The sequence below is a fragment of the Nycticebus coucang genome, chromosome 22, assembly GCF_027406575.1.
Source record: "Nycticebus coucang isolate mNycCou1 chromosome 22, mNycCou1.pri, whole genome shotgun sequence".
Classification (NCBI taxonomy): Eukaryota; Metazoa; Chordata; class Mammalia; order Primates; family Lorisidae; genus Nycticebus; species Nycticebus coucang.
This window is the reverse complement of record NC_069801.1, coordinates 12,408,130-12,425,349: the sequence shown is the minus strand read 5'-3', so window position 1 is coordinate 12,425,349 and position 17,220 is coordinate 12,408,130. Positions and strand designations below refer to the sequence as shown.

The 17,220-nt window shown below is 51.4% G+C and overlaps 1 protein-coding gene across 1 annotated transcript in view; it reads right to left on the bottom strand.

Annotated features, from left to right (window-relative positions):
• Window positions 1-1,601: 1,601 nt before the first annotated feature.
• PADI3 (peptidyl arginine deiminase 3) overlaps window positions 1,602-17,220 on the bottom strand; it is a 30,215-nt gene continuing 14,596 nt past the window's right edge. The window contains exons 7-16 of the mRNA XM_053576719.1: window positions 15,771-15,949; window positions 15,345-15,448; window positions 15,136-15,247; window positions 13,307-13,414; window positions 12,031-12,182; window positions 10,358-10,502; window positions 10,148-10,250; window positions 7,000-7,079; window positions 4,166-4,291; window positions 1,602-2,556 (exon numbers count right to left, since the gene is read on the bottom strand). Of these exons, the coding sequence (XP_053432694.1) occupies window positions 2,323-2,556; window positions 4,166-4,291; window positions 7,000-7,079; window positions 10,148-10,250; window positions 10,358-10,502; window positions 12,031-12,182; window positions 13,307-13,414; window positions 15,136-15,247; window positions 15,345-15,448; window positions 15,771-15,949 (1,343 nt within the window). The 3' untranslated portion in view covers window positions 1,602-2,322. The remainder of the gene's footprint in view (window positions 2,557-4,165; window positions 4,292-6,999; window positions 7,080-10,147; window positions 10,251-10,357; window positions 10,503-12,030; window positions 12,183-13,306; window positions 13,415-15,135; window positions 15,248-15,344; window positions 15,449-15,770; window positions 15,950-17,220) is intronic.

Below are 17,220 nucleotides of genomic sequence, written 5' to 3'. Positions count from 1 at the left end.
CCCTTGGGTGTGGGAGAGGATGAGAAGGGTCACCCAGAAGATTGCAGAGGGATTGGGAATGTCCCTGTTTTAAAGAGAATAGTGCTGTGTACACAGGCTTTCATTCCATCATTATTTTCTAAATCATTCAAGGACATTATAAAACCTTTTATGTATCCTTAACCTACTTCATCATAAATCCATGAATAAGGAAATCTGGAAATCACATACACCAAGGCTGCCGGGTTCGAGCCTGGCCCGGGCCTGCTAAACAACAATGACAGCTGCAACCAAAAAAATAGCTGGGTATTATGGCGAGCGCCTGTATTCCCAGCTATGTGGGAGGCTGAGGCAAGAGAATCGCTTAAGCCCAAGAGTTTGAGGTTGCAGTGAGCTGTGATGCCATGGCACTCTACCCAGGGTGACACAGTGAGACTCTGTCTCAAAGGAAAAAAAAAAACCTTCCAGGAGATTCCAATGCACAGCTAGATTATAAACTACTGCTGCAGCTGGTTAAGAACCCAGGGTATAGAGATCACCTATCTAGGCTCAAACTTTTCTTTTTTTTTTTTGTAGAGACAGAGTTTCACTTTATTGCCCTCGGTAGAGTGCCGTGGCGTCACACAGCTCACAGCAACCTCCAACTCCTGGGCTTAGGCGATTCTCCTGCCTCAGCCTCCCGAGTAGCTGGGACTACAGGCGCCCACCACAACGCTCGGCTATTTTTTTGTTGCAGTTTGGCCGGGGCTGGGTTTGAACACACCACCCTTGGTATATGGGGCCGGCACCCTGCTCACTGAGCCATTTCTACCCCTCTTAATAACTCTGTGACCCAGGTAAGTTCCTTCACTTCTTGGTGCCTCAGTTTCCTCACCTATAAAGTGAGAGTAGTAATGATATCTGCCCGTTAGTACATTGTGAGGGGTAAATTAGGTGATGCTCATAAAGTGTTCAGCACAGGTCTGGCACATGGCTCACGCTCACCATCATTATGCCCTGGGGACTGAGCATGACATTGACTTTGTAGGACTCATCCTGGCAGTCCGGCATTTTTAACACCGGGCTTGTTTTTATGTATCTGTATCATCACAGTGGCCCATGGCAGCTCTAACTTGTCCTGTGGCCAAGACAAAGCAAACTCAGTTTTACCAAAATGTGGGCTTGTCAGCCCCAAATTCTCGGGGAGCCAAGCAAGCAAGTGCTTCAACTATAGAAAACTCCTCTCTCCTTGCTGTTCTAGTTCTGAGGCCAAAGAAAGGAAAAAAAGAGACCCGCGTCATCAGTGTCTCTGTTGATTTATTAGCCGGTGATGGAAACACAGCTGGACCCATACAGAACACACATGCGGCTGACACACATCTTAAGAAAATAAACCCACCCACCACGCACTCCCGCCCCTCTGCACTCAGTGGATCATTCCCAGAGTTGTCTCATTGTAAGCTGTCTTGGCAGATCTGGCCCAGCTCGTCCACTCTGCTGCAGTGTGGCAGGATGTGGGAACACTGGTCATTAGAGGGCTTAGACCAATACAGCCAGGGCCTCCCTTCCTGCAGAGAGAGGTTCCAGGGCCAACGCAGCATCCTCCAGGAGATGGGATCACCATGGTCAGCCCTGTGCACCAGGACACTTTCCGCCCTTTACCCAGTCTTCCTAACAGCCAGCATCCCCTAGATACTTCCAACTCTAGGAAATTCCATGAGGATTCTGGATAAAGCTGGATTGCTGAATGTCAGATGGTGGAAAGTTTCTAAGGCTAAGAGACAATAGGCATCTAGAAGCTCCTACTGGGTGACAGTGCATGCCAGATGCTGGGCAGGGATCAACGTCTGGTCAGGAGCTTGTCAGTGGGAACAGTGGTCCCACCTTGATCTAAAGGGACTCCCAGGGGGGAGGATTTGGGCAGAATCTCTCCTGTTCAGGTGCAAAGTGGTCTGACTTAGCCATTGTTCCTCTACCGAGCTGGGGGCAGTCAGACCAGAGCAGAATCACGGTCTCTCCTGGGTTTCTAGGCCCCAACATGAATTTGCCCCCAGATGGAGGATTTGAGAGTGGAAAGGGAGATGTTTGAGGAAGACCCCATGGGCAATGTTGATCCACATGAGCAGCCCTAAGAAATGAGGTTCTTCTTTTTGGGAGGCCAAGAGGATTCAAGTCAGAGAACCAAATAGGTTGTAGGTGAGGTGTGGACACATCCAGGGAAAAGGCTTCTGAGAGGGACGGTCACCCTCAGGGTTCCATCTGGAACCTTGGGGTCTCTTGGTGTTTATTATCCAGGGGCCTATCTCAGTCTCTATCTCCCGGGCTGATGCCCATGGTGGAGGAGGACGGCCGGTGGGTGCTGGCTCAGGGCACCATGTTCCACCACTTGAAGGAGAAGGGCTTCCGGCGCACGTTGGTGCCGCAGTGCACCTCCCCGTGCAGCATGTGGTAGGGAGTGAAGTCGTCGATGAAGGTGCAGTGGAGGCCCAGCGGCTCCAGCAGGGACCGCACCTTCTCCTCCAGGCAGCAGCGGCCGTTGATGATGGGCCCGAAGGGCTTGGGGATGCCCAGGTGCTTCCCCAGCACCAGCATGTTCACCTGCAGCCGGAGAGGGAGGCAGCACAGCATCAGTGGCTCCCCTACCTCTCCTCCACTCTGCCTGGCGGCACCTGAGTTTTAGGCACCCCCTGCAGAAAGCGACGGGCCCTCTTCTGTGCAGTGGGAGGGGACATGGTGCTGGTAAGGACTCTTTAGCCAAGATGCCTTTGGGGGCATACACAGAGTTCACTATGGCAATGGTGTCTGAGAACTGCCCTCCTCATTGGAGGACTGCGGCAGCTGCCATATTTCTTCTATAGAATCTCAACCTCCTAGGCCAAAGCTGATTGCACCAGGAACTGACACTGACCCAGGAAGGACCAATGAGATTCCCTCTCCCAGGAACTTAACAATGGGAGAGTCTAGTCAGTCCCCACCTGTCAGTTATCTACAGCATGGCCATTTGTGTATTTGTTCCCAAGGACAAAGCACCAAAGGAAGCCAAGCTGGTGGAGAGGGAGAGGAAGGAGGGGAAGCGGGAGATAATGAATGATGTGAACAGAGAGATAAGAGAGGGTTCCGGGCCCTCCCCGAAGCCCTGCTGCAGCTGTCCCTGCTCCTGGTTTTTGGTGTCCTTGTATTAAATCTCCCTCTCGCTGAAGCCAGGCTAGGTGGGCCTCTGTCTCTTGCAAACACAAGAACCTGACCCGTTGCTCAAGCTCCTAGGGCACAAACATAAGTGCCTAGAACACACAGGAAGGAAGGGGAGTGACAACAGGCTTTGCAAATAGAGGGCAAGAGGTTAGCCAGAAAGGGGAAGGAAAGGGGGGATAGGGTGACGCAAGGCGGGTATGGACAGGCTCCCTGCAAGGGTCTGCTCATGGGTGAGTTGAGGATGGAGCAGGGAGGGGGACAGGTGACCCTAGCTGTGCTACCCAAACTGTGCTCCTTGGAAGGGCAGTTTCAGCACCATCTTGGGACTCAGTCAAAGGCTACTTCTTCCGTGAAGTCTTCTTGGATCTACAGTCCTACCTCATTGGCTGGAAGTGCTTTGTCCCACCTCCGAACTACCACATCATTTTATCAGACAAAATAGATCATTGGGACATGTCTTCAGAGAAGTGAAGAGTCTCCCTCTTAACTGATTAGGCTGAAAGTTCCTTGACAGCAGGGACCATCCTTATCCATTTCTGTAGATCCCACAAGACACCCTAAATCAGTGGTTCTCAACCTTTCTAAAGTCACGGCCCTTTAATACAGTTCCTGTGGGTTGCGACCCACAGGTTGAGAACTGCTGCCCTAGATACTTGTGGGGTGGATGAGCAACCTCGAGCTTGAGGGAAGGGAGTGGAATGGGTACCTGAGCCCCCGGCTCATGCCATGTGCTTTGAACACCTGATTTCATACAATCCTTCATTCACTCCATGAATGCCAAGTGGGTCCTTTCCCTGATGGCCCTTGAGCTGGGGCTTGGCCAGTGAGCTTGGCCAGTGACCACAGTGGTGGTCAGCCAGTTGGAAGCCTGTCTGCTGGGCCCGTGGAACCCTAGATTCTCTTTGCCACCGGCCACCACATTCCTAGTGACTGTGACCAAATGTCTTGACACTGTGGGGACTGGAGGCTTGGGACCTGATCTGATGAAACCTTAAGTCACAGGGGGCAGCCTTACCAAGTCAGGAAAGAAGGCCGTTGCCTTTTTCCTCTCCATCTTGAAGAGCTGGGGGATGTCGATGATGTCACGCTCTGCCAGGCCCAGCTCCCGCTTCAGCACCTCACGGTTCCAATCGATGCAGCTCTGGGGTTGGGGGGGACAGAGTTGGGGAGATCTCATCAGTGTGTGTTAGGGGACCCCAGGGGACATACCTGGTTGAGGAGAGGCAGGATGGCCAAGCACTCTAGGTCAACTGTCCATGCTAGCCCTTATCTTTGCTCCCCTTCCTCAAAATATACCTGTCCTGGCTCCTACCTCACAATGCTATCCCACTAGTAGGGCTAAAAATGAGTGTGCCATCCTTGACCCCCTTCTCTAGAGCCCTCATTCCTTAAGAGATCTCATTCTGTCTCATGATTTAAAACACGGTCTATAGGCCAGGCACAGTGGCTCCCGCCTGTAATCTCAATATTGTGGGAGGACCACTTGAGGCCAAGAGTTTGAGACCAGCCTGAGAAACATAGCAAGACCCCATCTTTACAAAAGGGAAGTTAGCTGGACGTGCTGGTGCACACCTTGTAGTCCCAGCTATTTGGGAGGCTGAGGTGGGAGTTTTAGGTTGCAGTGAGCTCTGATTGCACCCCTGCATTCCAACCTGCATTGACAGAGCAAGACCCTGTCTGAAAACAAACAAAAATAGAAAACCAAATGACATCTGTACACTGACAATGCCCAATGTCTTTATAAAGTCTAATCTCTTTCCTGAGCTTGGAATTGTAAGGATGGCCGCCAACTTTGCATCTTTCTTCAGATGTCTAATAGGCACATCAAACGTGATGTGTCCAAAGATAATTTTTTCTTTTCTTTCTTTTTTTTTTTTTTTTAGAGACAGAGTTTCACTATGCTGCCCTCAGTAGAGTGTCGTGGCGTCACACAGCTCACAGCAACCTCCAACTCTTGGGCTTAGGCGATTCTCTTGCCTCAGCCTCCCGAGTAGCTGGGTCTACAGGTGCCCGCCACAACACCCGGCTCTTTTTTTGTTGTTGTTGCAGTTTGGCCAAGGCCGGGTTTGAACTCGCCACCCTCGGTATATGGGGCCGGTGCCCTACTCACTGAGCCACAGGCGCCGCCCTAAATTTTTAATTTCTACCCCCCTAACCTGCTCCTTCCCCATAAATGTAACCACTCTGTTCAGCCAGCCAGGAGGCCACAAGCCTGACCACCATTCTCCATGTTTCCTTCCCTCTCTCCAGACCCCAGTTCATCAGTAAGTCCTGTGGGTGCTACCTTTAAAATCTGTCCCCACTGTGCCCGCGTCCCACCTGGCCCAGGGCCACCCTTTCCAGCCTGGTTGACTACAGTCACTTCCTCTCGAGTGTCTTGTTAATGCCTCTCGCACACCTTCAACTTGGCAATGCAATTGTCCAAGGGCTCTTGCTGCCCAGCTCTGAAATCCTTCCTGGGTTTGAGGTTGCTCCTCTCACCAGCTGCTCCCAGCAAACGTCTGAGAGTGACAAGCACCCTAAGGCAGATTGTTTCTGGGGCACAGGGGCCTCCTCTCGTGGTTGACTCCAGCTTGTGGAATCCCCCACGGCCTTGCTGAACGTTCCTGAGGCTGCAGGGCAGCACGGGACACACCCACACCAACCTCCTTCTCTCTCTTCACTCAGGGCCCCCAGTCCTCTCTGGCGTCCTCCCTGTGTCCCTGTGCAGACATCTTCTCGAATTAAATCCTTAAACTTGAAGCCCCTTCTCAGAGGATCTGGACTCACACAAGTGCCTCTGCTGGAAATTCTCTGTGTGCCCTTCCGAACCCCTGTACACTCTCCTCCTTGGCTCTGTGCCCTGCCTGGGAGGCTGATCCTTTGGAGTCAGGGGCTCCGTGCCCTGTGGCTTCTGGTTGGGCTCAGCCAATAGGGGCACAGGCAGGAGACTGTGGGTAGCAGAAGAGGAGAGTGCGGCAGGAGTTTGCTCCCCCATTTCCCTCCCTACCAGGTCACTGGTGGGCTATGAAGGTCACAGCTCATATGGCTATCTTGCAGCCTCTTGTCATAGTGACCTCTCCAGGTTCCAGCAACAGCTCTTTGGAATGGTCACACCTCCCCACTCTTCCTCGCCTGGGGACAGTGCACACTCCCTCACTGAACCTTTGTAAATATTCTCTTTATTAAACTCTTCTACGGATACCCAGCTAGAGTTGCCATGTGCTTCCTGTGGGATTTACTGTCACCTGTCACAGCAGCAGGGAGATCTTTTAAAGCATAAGTCAGAGTGGGTCCCTCCCCTGCTCAAATCCCCTAATGGCCTCAAATCCTACTCAGAGTCATAGCCAAGGTTCTAGCAATGCCCTACAGCCATGGTCCCCAACTCCTGGGCTGTGGACTCCCAGGAAACAGGGTGAGCAGCAGGCAAGTGAGCAAAGCTCCCTCCATATTTACAGGCTCCTCCCATTGCTGGCACCTTGGAACCCTCACGCCAGGTTCATGGAAAAACTATCTTCCATGAAACCAGTCTCCAGTGCCAAAAAGGTTGGGGACCATGGCCCTTCAGGCCTCAAATGATGATGTCACCTGGCCTCTTCTTACTTCATGTTGGCCTCCTGGCTCAGCCTCAAACACTCTTACATTTGTTCTACCTCAGGGCCTGTGCTGTTCCCTCTGCCTAGAATGCTTATCCTCGCATGCACCTGGCTGGGCCACCTCTCTTCTCTGGGGTTAGAGGAGGGGTTGGAGCCCCTCTGTCTGGGCCTATTTCAATCTGAGCTTTCATGAAGCCTCAGATTTCTGTCTCTCAGCACAACCCTATGCCTGCCTACCACCACTCAGCCCACAAGTGCACCACAGCCCTTATACCTGCACAAACTTATTATAGGAGATGAGTCTTTCATTGGAGAGCACCTGGTTGATGGACACAGTCTTGACTCGATCATCGCCTGCCAAGTAGAGACACAGATCGGAAGGGAAGGGCAGGAACAAGGGCAACCTGCTCTAGATAGCAGACAGGCAGAGGCCAAGTTCACAGCTGCTGGTCTTGCTGAGTCAGCAACTCTTTGACTTTCCTGGGCCTTGGGTAGGTACCCCATGTCAGAGCTCAGCTGGGCCCTGTGCAAATCGGGGGTGTAGGGGGTGGGAGGGTCCAGTTGCCACAGTGCAATGAACTTGTGGCCTTTGAGTTTTTGGCAGTGGTAATGCCTTTAACTGGAAGCTTACAACCACCCGAGAGCACTGGGTGATGATTCTCCCTCCTTTGCTAGTGGCGGGTGCTGAGGTAGTTGCTGCCCACCAGGGCCAGCCTTTATCGGTTACTGAGCAGTGAAGCACCCAGTTGTGGGATTTGAATCATCAGACCCTGCCTTGCCTTCCAGGAGATGACAGTACAGCAACAATCGGTTCCCCAGAGGCCCAGCTTTCTGGCCTGCCTGATGGGGTGCCCATGGAAATGAGGCTACACAGGGAAGGGGAGGTTAGAGCTACCTGCTCATAAGCCTCACGCTGCCATTTGGCAGCACCTTCCACGAGCAGGCCCTGAGTGAAGAGCTCTGCACTCAGCAGCTCCCTGAACCCTCACTGCAACCCACAGGAATGCGGCATTATCCCCACCTTGCAGTTGAGGAAACTGAGGCTCAGAGACATCAGATGACTTGCTCAAGGCCACACAGCTAGGAAAGGGAGGCTTGTGATTCAAATACAAGCCCGGTTCTCACAAAGCACCTCAAACCTTGATCATAGGAGAACAGAAGGCTCCCTGGACCCCCCTGCACATCTGTAGGTTCCAATCCTCTCCACCCCAGTGGGAGGCAGACAGATGGGGTCCAGCCCTGGCTCACTGCATTCTTGCTGAGACCTCCAAGAGGTTCCCTCTCTGAGGTTCACATTCTTGGCTATTAAAGGGGTCAATGGCCACCCATGGGCACTTGTGGGGATCAAATAGGATAACGTGTGTCATGCATGTGGCATGGACCTGGCACACTTAGGTGCCTAATAAGTGCACCGGCCTCTGTATCTGTATGAGGCCACAGTCACTGCCTATGTGTCAGCTGTGAAGGATGTGGCAGCTGCTGTGTCCTGGTACCCATGCAGTCCCCCACCCTCCCTCCCAATGGGCAGGTTGGCCTTGCTCACTATAAACATACTTCTCCCAGGAAAGATGAAGGTGGTCTTCCCCCCACCTCCACTGTACATAATTTGGATTTGGGGCTTTTAGGGCTCATCTGGGGTTCAAGGGAATCTAGTCATGGTCCTAGCAATAGGGTTTGGAAGCAATAGGGTTGGGGTATCTACTTCACCCTATGGCTCATGCTCAGTGTTGTGTTAGAAAAAAGGTAACCCTAGCAAATGGAGCAAGAGACTTGAAGCTTCTCTATCCTGCAGACACTTGTCTCTCCAAGAAAGGTCTGGTCCAGGGCACTGTCTGCTTCCTGTGAGGCCCCGGGACCAAGAAAATCTACCACCCTGCAGGCCGAAGTGTCTCTGGCCTGAGACCCCTGGAATCAGTGAGAGAGGAAGGATGCTATGGGATTCACACAGTCTCTGTGGAATGTGAGAACAAGTCTGCCCGCAGCCCACGGTCCTGCCAGCTCTCCCTACAGGAATTCCTCCAGTGCAATAAGAAAATGAGGGTCCCATGACTGGATGCCATGGCTCACGCCTGTAATCCTACCACTCCGAGAGGCCCAGGTAGTTGGATCCCATGAGGTCAGGAGTTTGAAACCACCTGAGCAAGAGCAAGACCCCATCTCTACTAAAAATAGAAAAATTAGCTAGTGTTGTGGAAGGTGCCTGCAGTCCCAGCTACTTAGGTGGCCGAGGCAGGAGGATCACTTGAACCAAGGAGTTTGAGGTTGCTGTGAGTGAGGCCGACAGCCTGGTACTGTAGCCTGGGCAACCGAGTGAGACTTGGTATCGAAAATAAATTAAAAATGAAAATAGGGCGGCACCTGTGGCTTGAAGGAGTAGGGTACCTACCCCGTATATTGGAGGTGGTAGGTTCAAACCCGGCTCCGGCCAAAAAACTGCAAAAAATAAATAAATAAAAATTAAAATAAAAAAAGAGAAAATGAGGGTCCCCGTTCAAAAAGCAAAGAAAAAGGTACCATTAAAGGTGCTATACTCTAAAGCTGTTGGTTTCTTCCATGCATAAGCTCACACTCTCTCTCTCAACCTGTCATGGTGTTTCTTTCTTCTTATTTGATACGGCACTCCCTCTGGCAAAAGGACAGGGACTCCTGTGGGGGAGGGCAGACCCTGGGGGTGCCTGATTTGGCACATATGTATAGCCCATGCGGAGAAGGAGGTGGCTGGGACAGAGAGCCAGCCATTGCCCCTTCCCACAGGCACCATACCCTAAGCCACAGTGAATGGGTGATCTCTAGGGTGCTGCCACCTCCATGCCCGGAGGTGCTGGGTTCCTGAGCAGGGGTGGGCAAGAAGATTGCTCCAATCAAGTTACCCACCAAAGAACATCCGACACAGCCCCCCACCCCAAGATGCCGAGGAGCACATGTGCTCAACCCCACCTCCACTGGGAGCAGAGGGCTACAGCATTGCTGGGAGGGGACAGAGAGGAGAAAGCCCAGCCCTGGGCTCCAGGGAGCATGGGAATGGGTGACAGAGAAACCACTTCTGGGAGGCAGAGAGACAGGACTGTTCAAAAGTGGAGGCTCCAGGCCCCAGGAGATGCTCCATGGATTGATCAGATTTCACTTACAAACCTCAAATTATTAAGATTCCATGACAGTGACCATGGAACATTAAATGCCAAGCTCCGTGGTATAACTGCACTTGGTCACATGCCCAAGGTGCCGCCATGTCCCCACTCCACTGCCTGCCACTCTGCCTCAGCTCTCCCCAACGTGGGTATACAGGGGCAGGAGTGAAGGGTCCTGAATTTGGAGGACCAGCACTGCTTTAAAATTTGCCATCCCTCCCTCAAGCCATGATATGTCTTAATTTGCGTAAGGGGCAGGCAAGTAGTGATGAGGGACCTGACGCTGTTACCCACCAACAACCCCCTGGAACAGGAGGGTCCTGCCATGGCCCCACTTCTGCTTTTCCTGGAAGAGCTTGAAGCAGGTCCCAGGGCTGGCCAGGAGCATCCGGAAACCCTGTGTGCAGAGATCAGATCCAACTGAGTCCCCTGCCTTGGAGTAGCCCCATCAAGCTCAGCCTGTGCCCCAAATGCCAAGGAAAGCCACACCACCCAAGTCCTTACCTTCCCATCGGGGGCAGGGACAAAGCATAGGAACTCATCCACGTGGCCCACAGCCAACCAGTCCACAAAAAGCTCGATGGGGGGCTGCACCTTCTGGGCATAGAGGAATTCCCGCACAACCTGGGTGACCCTGCGGCCTCTTGACCTGGGGCCCGTGGAATTTAAAAGGAAAAGTTGCTTAACTAAAAAAAATTCTAGCAGGGCTGGCGGCTCATACCTATAATCCTAATACTCTGAGAGGCCATGGTAAGAGGATCCCTTGAGCTCAGGAGTTGGAGACCAGCCTGAGCAAGAGTAAAACCTTTTCTCTACTAAAAATAGAAAAATTAGCTAGGCATTGTGGCAGGCACTTGTAGTCCCAGCTACTTGGGAGGCCGAGGCAGGAGGATTGCTTGAGCTCAGGAGTTTAAGACCCACCTGAGCAACAGCCAGACCCCATCTCTACTAAAATAGAAAAGCTGGGCGTTGTGTTGGGTGCCTATAGTCCCAGTTGCTCAGGAGGCTGAGGCAGGAGGATCACTTGAGCCCAAGAGTTTGAGGTTGCTGTGAGCTAGGCTGATGCCAGGACACTCTAGCCTGGGCGACAGAGTGAGATTCAGTCTCAAAAAAAAAAGAAAAAAAGAAAGGAACTACAAATAATTCCATGCAGAGAAGGAATGACAAGAGTTCAAGATTTCTGCAATCTCTGATTTTTTAAAAAGCAAAAAATATGCATTGCATTTGTAAACAGGAAAGAAAATGAAGACTTGAAAATTCCATATGAGGTAAGTTCTGGATGAAGCAGACTCAGGACAGGTCAAGCCTACTGGGGCAATGACCCACCAGGTCCTGACACCCAGGAAAATGCTCACACCCCATTCTCACATTCTCCAAGAGACCAATTTCACGCCTGTATTCAATCCTTATGAAAAGGTATCTCATGTCATGGCCCCTACTTCCTCTTTCTGTGGGATCATGTATTTGAGGGCAGTTAATCCCCTCCAAAGCTTGCCTCTGAATTCATTTTTTATTTGATCCGAAGTCTGTCCTAACAGCTTTGCTAAACTGGGCTGGCTCGATCCTTCGGTCTATTTCACAGCAAGTAACCATAGTGGTATAATTCCTTTCCTTTCTATCAGAACTCCTGAGTCACATGTTGAATACTACATAATTGACTGTTTTCTGTGTGTGCTACTGCTATCTCACTTTTTATGTCTTATACCTCCCTTCTGTTCTCTGGAAAGATCTGATATTAGCCATTTACATGGTAGTATAAAAAAGCTTTGCCTAAATGTTATTTCTCCCAGGACTGTTGAGAATGCAAACATTTTCTGCTATTATTATTTACTGGTAGACTCTGTTACTAGCTTCATCTGTTTATTTCCTGAACCCAAAGACCTGAGTCTAGTCCTAAGTTTGCCTTCTGTGTGACTCACTCACACTCTCTGCACTCACTTGTAAAATCAAAGTGTTGGACTAAATGATCTTTAGGTCCCTGCTCTCTCTGCCTTGTCAAACTTCCCAAGGTTAAGTGTGGACAGTGTTTGGTGAGCAGCCCACCACCCCCACCATGCGTAGGACTACAATTTCATCACTTCTTTCTGGTTTCCTTCTAGAGGTGGAATGGTCCTTCCTCCTCCCCCCCTTGCCCCACTACCTCCTCCTGGGATCTCCACTCCCTGTTCCTCTCTCACCCAGGCAGGTTGCCTCCAAAGAGGATCCGCCCCAGGGGGTACTCTTTCCCATTGGCCACCACTGGGGGGCTGACCTCCAGGTTCCCGAAGGAGTCCAGGCCGCTCACAGACCTGTCTCGTGGTTCCCGAGTCACATAACCAAAATCTGGACCCTGAGAAGGAAACTGTGTCAGAAAGGGTAGAGGGTGCCAGGAAGAGCTGGAACCGGCTTGCTGGGCTCTGAGCTCCTTAAAGACAGGGTGGAAGTTGCCACCCATTCTTCGGATGGAAATACTGAGTCAAAGACAGGGAAGGGGGATCTGACCCAGTTAATACTTCATGCGCTCATAGGGGCCAAAGCTGGGGAACATCAGGTTCCTGGGAACTACAGCTTTATCAGTGCAGCGTCATCCCCATGGTCACAGGAAGACAGCAGGGAAGGTTCGGATTACCCCTGCCTACCCCATGGGTCTCGGAGCCAGGGGCCATGGCCATTCCCTTATGGTGTCCGGCCTTCCTGCCACGCCTAGCCCAAGGGCAAGTATCAGCTCAAGTGGCCCATCCCTGGGAATCAAGAGAGTAGTGATGGCCCTCTGAGACTCAGTCTTTAAACTCTGGAAAGAGGAGCTCTCCCAGGACCCTCTCTCAGCGGGAACTTAGACAACCCTGAGCCAGGTAAGACCTCCCAACACTTGTCAGTGAGCAGTTAGGAGGCTGTTCTCTCTTGTCCTTCTTTCTTTAAGGGGGTCCTGGTCAGCACCCATCCTTCACTGCCATCCTTTGTATTACCAATAACACCTTCATGGAGCTACCCTGATATGAGCTCCCTCTGTGCAGGCGCTGTGATAATAAGAAGCTTCACAAACACCTGGGAGGTTGGGGCTAAAATACCAGTTTTACTGATGAGGAAAATCAGAGGGAAAGTAACTCACACAATATCATACAGCATATAAGTGGCAGGGCTCGGTGCTTTGGATACTAATAGCGGCTCTGCCCTGCATCCCCCATCTCTTAGGCTGTCAGATTTAGTGAATGGAAAATACAAAATACCCAGTTAAATTTGAATTTCAGGTAAACAATAATTTTTTTTGTCTAAGTCTGTCCAATGTAATATTTGGGCCATATTTATACCAAAAATTTACTTGTTGATTATCAGAAATCCAAACTTAACTGGGCATCTCTTGTATTTTATCTGGCAACTCTACTCTCATCCCTAAAAGAACCAAGTTCCCAGGACTGCCCCCTGAACTCGACCTGGGGTAAGGCCTGGAGTGGGCTGCGGCTGGAGACGACTTACCAGGATTCTTTTGTAAGGGAAGTCCTGCAGTTCCCCATTCCGTGGGGAGTCGAAGACCACCGGGAAGGTCTTGTGTGGTGCCTGAACGTAGCCCAGCTCCATCTCGTCCTGGGAATGAGGAGAGAGAGGGCCAGCTGTGGACAGTGGCAGCTCCCCCTGCTGGCTCGGCACTGAGCCCCTGGGGAAGACTTGCTCACATAAATTCTCTGTCTCAGGCCTGTTTTGGCAATGGACACGGAGAGGACCCAGGTCAGGATGCCTACTGACTGGAGGAGGGGCTGGAGGCCCAGAGAGGGTGTGCACTTGCCCCAGGTCACACAGTAAGACAGAGGCTAGGAGTAGATGAGAACATGGACATGACCTTGGGGATGTCCCCATGCTGGGCCAGAGCAGGGTAGATACAGAGAGGGCCTTGGAATGGCCTGAGTTGGACATGGCTGCAGGAGGACATGGGGGGAGGGTAGAGACATGCCTTCTCCTCAGACACAGAAATGTGTTCCCCTCTGGTTCTGGTGGCAAAGATGGCCCAGCACCAATGAACTATATCGCTAAGAGACACTCTCCATTATGTGCCTAGGCCTGCCCTAAGCTCTTTATAAATATTAACTTCATTAATCCTTATGACATGCCTATGTGTGGGCACCATAATTACCTCCCATGATAGATGAAGAAAGTGGGGAACAGAGAGGTCTAGTTATTAATCTAAGGGCTCATAGCTTGTCAATAGCACAGTCAGGATCTAACAGTCCTGCCCCAAGCCCCCTCACTGTACTAACCTCCAACCAAAATGAAAGCTCCTTAGCTTGGCATTCAAGGCCTCCTGCCTTAACCCTTGCCCTTCCCAGAGCCATTGCCCAGCCAAAAAGAACACACAAGGTTGTGTGTCATTCCTCCCACCTCTGGGCCTTTGCATGTGCTGGTCTACCATCCTGCGCAGCCTGGTGGTTGGCAGCTCGAGTCCCACCACTGCCTTTACCAGCTCTGTGGCCTGGCCCTCCTCCCCTGAGAGCTCTTTAATTACGGGAGTATACGCAGGGTTGTCAAAAAGATGTAACGATGCTACATAAGGCCTGCAGCAAATGCTTAACAAGTGGCAGAAATCAATATGCGCCCACCTGTCAAATCCGGGCCAGCTCAGATCCTGCCGGAGGTGTCCCTGATTACTAGGAAATGGTGATGCTGCCTCCTCCAAACCCTGCAGGCTGCTTGGCGGGCAGCACCACTACATCCTAGATGGTGGAGGTGGAAGTTTGCAGCAATCTTTCACCACATTGGGGCTTCTCAGCGTCAGCGCTACTGAGGAATTGGGCTGGCTCATTCATTATTGGGAGCTTTGTCCTGTGTGTGGTGGGAGGTTTAGCAGCATCCCAGAACTCTACCCACTAGGGCCAGTAGCACTACCATCCCCAAGGTGATAACCCCACAAGCCTCCAGGTACTGCCAAATGTCCCCTGTGGGATGACTTGCCTCTAATTAAGAGCCCCTGTCTTGGCTGTTTAGGGCAAGGAGAGGGTGCCCCACACCTCTGCCACCCCTGCAGGCCCAGTGTCAGTGTGTGCCAGGGTCTCCAGGAGGTTCTAGACCAGTGGTTCTCAACCTTCCTAATGCCGCAACCCTTTAATACAGTTCCTGTGGGTCACGACCCACAGGTTGAGAACCGCTGTTCTAGACAGAGGCACTCAGGTCTTGAATCAGGAAGAGCAGTCAGTACCCGGGAGCAGCCTGGTCCTCCTGGATCTCCCTCGGCAGCCCCCTCCGTTCTGTGAGGGCAGGCCAGCCGCTTCCCCAGACGGTATCCGGCCTGGGCCCGGCCCAGTGGCCATGGTTACCTGGATCCAGCGGTCGTTGCGGTTTTCGGCCTGTGGGCAGACGGTCAGCTGGCAGCCGGCCTTCCTGGCCAGCTCTGCCACCGCATCCACGAAACACATGTTGTTCTTCACACTGCAGACAAGCCCAGGGAGAGCAGCTTAGGACAGAGTCACGGCCTGGGGGCCAGCAGGGCCACAAAGGTGAGGATACCCAGCGCCCCCAGCCTCACCTGCACACGTACACCTCCAGGGGCGGCAGGGTGCTGGGCGTCATGATCCAGGGTGCCACACGGAACACTACAGTGTCAGTGAAGATTGGGGACTGGGAGAAATACTGCAAGGACGAATCAGGAAGAAAGAGCACTGGATTCAGAGTCCAGCAGCCAGATGGATGTTCCTAGTTCACCAATGGGGTCTTTGTGAAAGCCCCTTGCTTCTCTGCAAGATGGTGATAAACCAATGGGGTGGTCAAGAAGTCTGGGGTCTTCCAAACCAGTGGTGCCTATGGCCACCAGAATGGGTCATTTTTTTTGGCAGTTTTTGGCCAGGGGCGGGTTTGAACCCGCCACCTCCATAATATGGGGCCGGTGCCCTACCCCTTTGAGCCACAGGTGCCGCCCAGAAGGGGGCATTTTTTAAACCTTCTCTGCCCCTACCTCATTGGAGTCATCCAACAGCGTGACATGGAAGGAGACGAGACCTGTGAAGCCAGCATCGGGGAAGGAGAGGCCTTCCACATAGAAGAGTTCCTCGTCCCCATTGAGGCGGGATACCTCATACGACACCTTGTCTTGGCCCAGCACGTGCCTGTAGGCCTCGCATGAGTCCTCAGGACCTGGGAGGAGAGGGAAGGGGAGGCTGTGACTCCCAGTGGGCCCAGGGAGCAGGAGGGACGCAGGAAGAGTTCTGCAGGTTCCACAAGGACGGGTGACAACCAGTGTGAGCCCAGATCTGAGAAGGGGCATTCCTCTCTAAGATTGGCGTTTGGGTCTTTCTGGAGGGGATTTGGTGCAATATTTACCCCTTACCCAGCAATCCCATTACTCAGTATCTTCCCTACAAAAATCCACGTACAATTTCACATAATATATCTGTACAAGGGTGTTCACTGGTTGTTCATTCATTCAATAAGTATTTTTTTTTTATAGTGTTTGGCCGGGGCTGGGTTTGAACGCACCACCTCCAGCATATAGGGCCAGCGCCCTACCCCTTTGAGCCATAGGCACCGCCCTTCATTCAACAAGTATTTACTGAGCACCTCAAGTGCACGTCCAAGGTGTGGCTCTAGACTGGGGAAAGAGCTATGAGCAAGACCCTTGACAACCACAAGGAAGCTGCCATGTTAAAACGTCAGAACACTGCAAACTTCTGTGCATTCAGAGAAGCAGATAGTGACAGCACCTACTATGCCTTGGGATATTATGTGGCTATGGAAGACGCGTAGGATGCAGGAATATTATTCAATGTAAGAAACAGGCTAGAAAGCAGACTATGCCCGCAAACACAGGTTCAGGACATACAGAACAAAGTCGGGAAGAGCACAGAACAAATTGTTACCAGCGAACATGTCTTAGGGTCAGATCTAAGGGCAAGGGTGGAGAACTGTGAAGTTTTTCTTTCTGCACTTCTGTGTTGCTTAATTGTTTTTAAAATGAGCATCTTCATTTTTCTCTTATGAGGGTATGTATTTGGGGGGAGGAAACAATTACAAGAGAGACTTTACCTAACAAAAGCAAAAATAAAATAAAATATTCAAACATTATAAAACGTATTTAATTAAAAATGAGCATCTTAGGACCTGTACACAATTTCTATTTTTCAGAAGCACTTAGATCTTGTATTTCATGAGATTATGGCATTGTGGCTGTAAGACAGCCTTTTTTTTTTTTTCTCTGAGAGATGCAAATTGATTTATGGGACAAAAATCGATGGTGTCTGGGGCTGGCTTCATAAAGCCCCAGCAAACAAAAAGAGACAGATGAAGACAACAGAACAGTGTTCATTGCGGAATCTGAGCGATGGGCAGCTCATCACACTGTTCTTCTTTGTGTATGTTTGAAATTTTTGATAATAAGAATTTCTAAATAAGCATAAAATATATTTTTA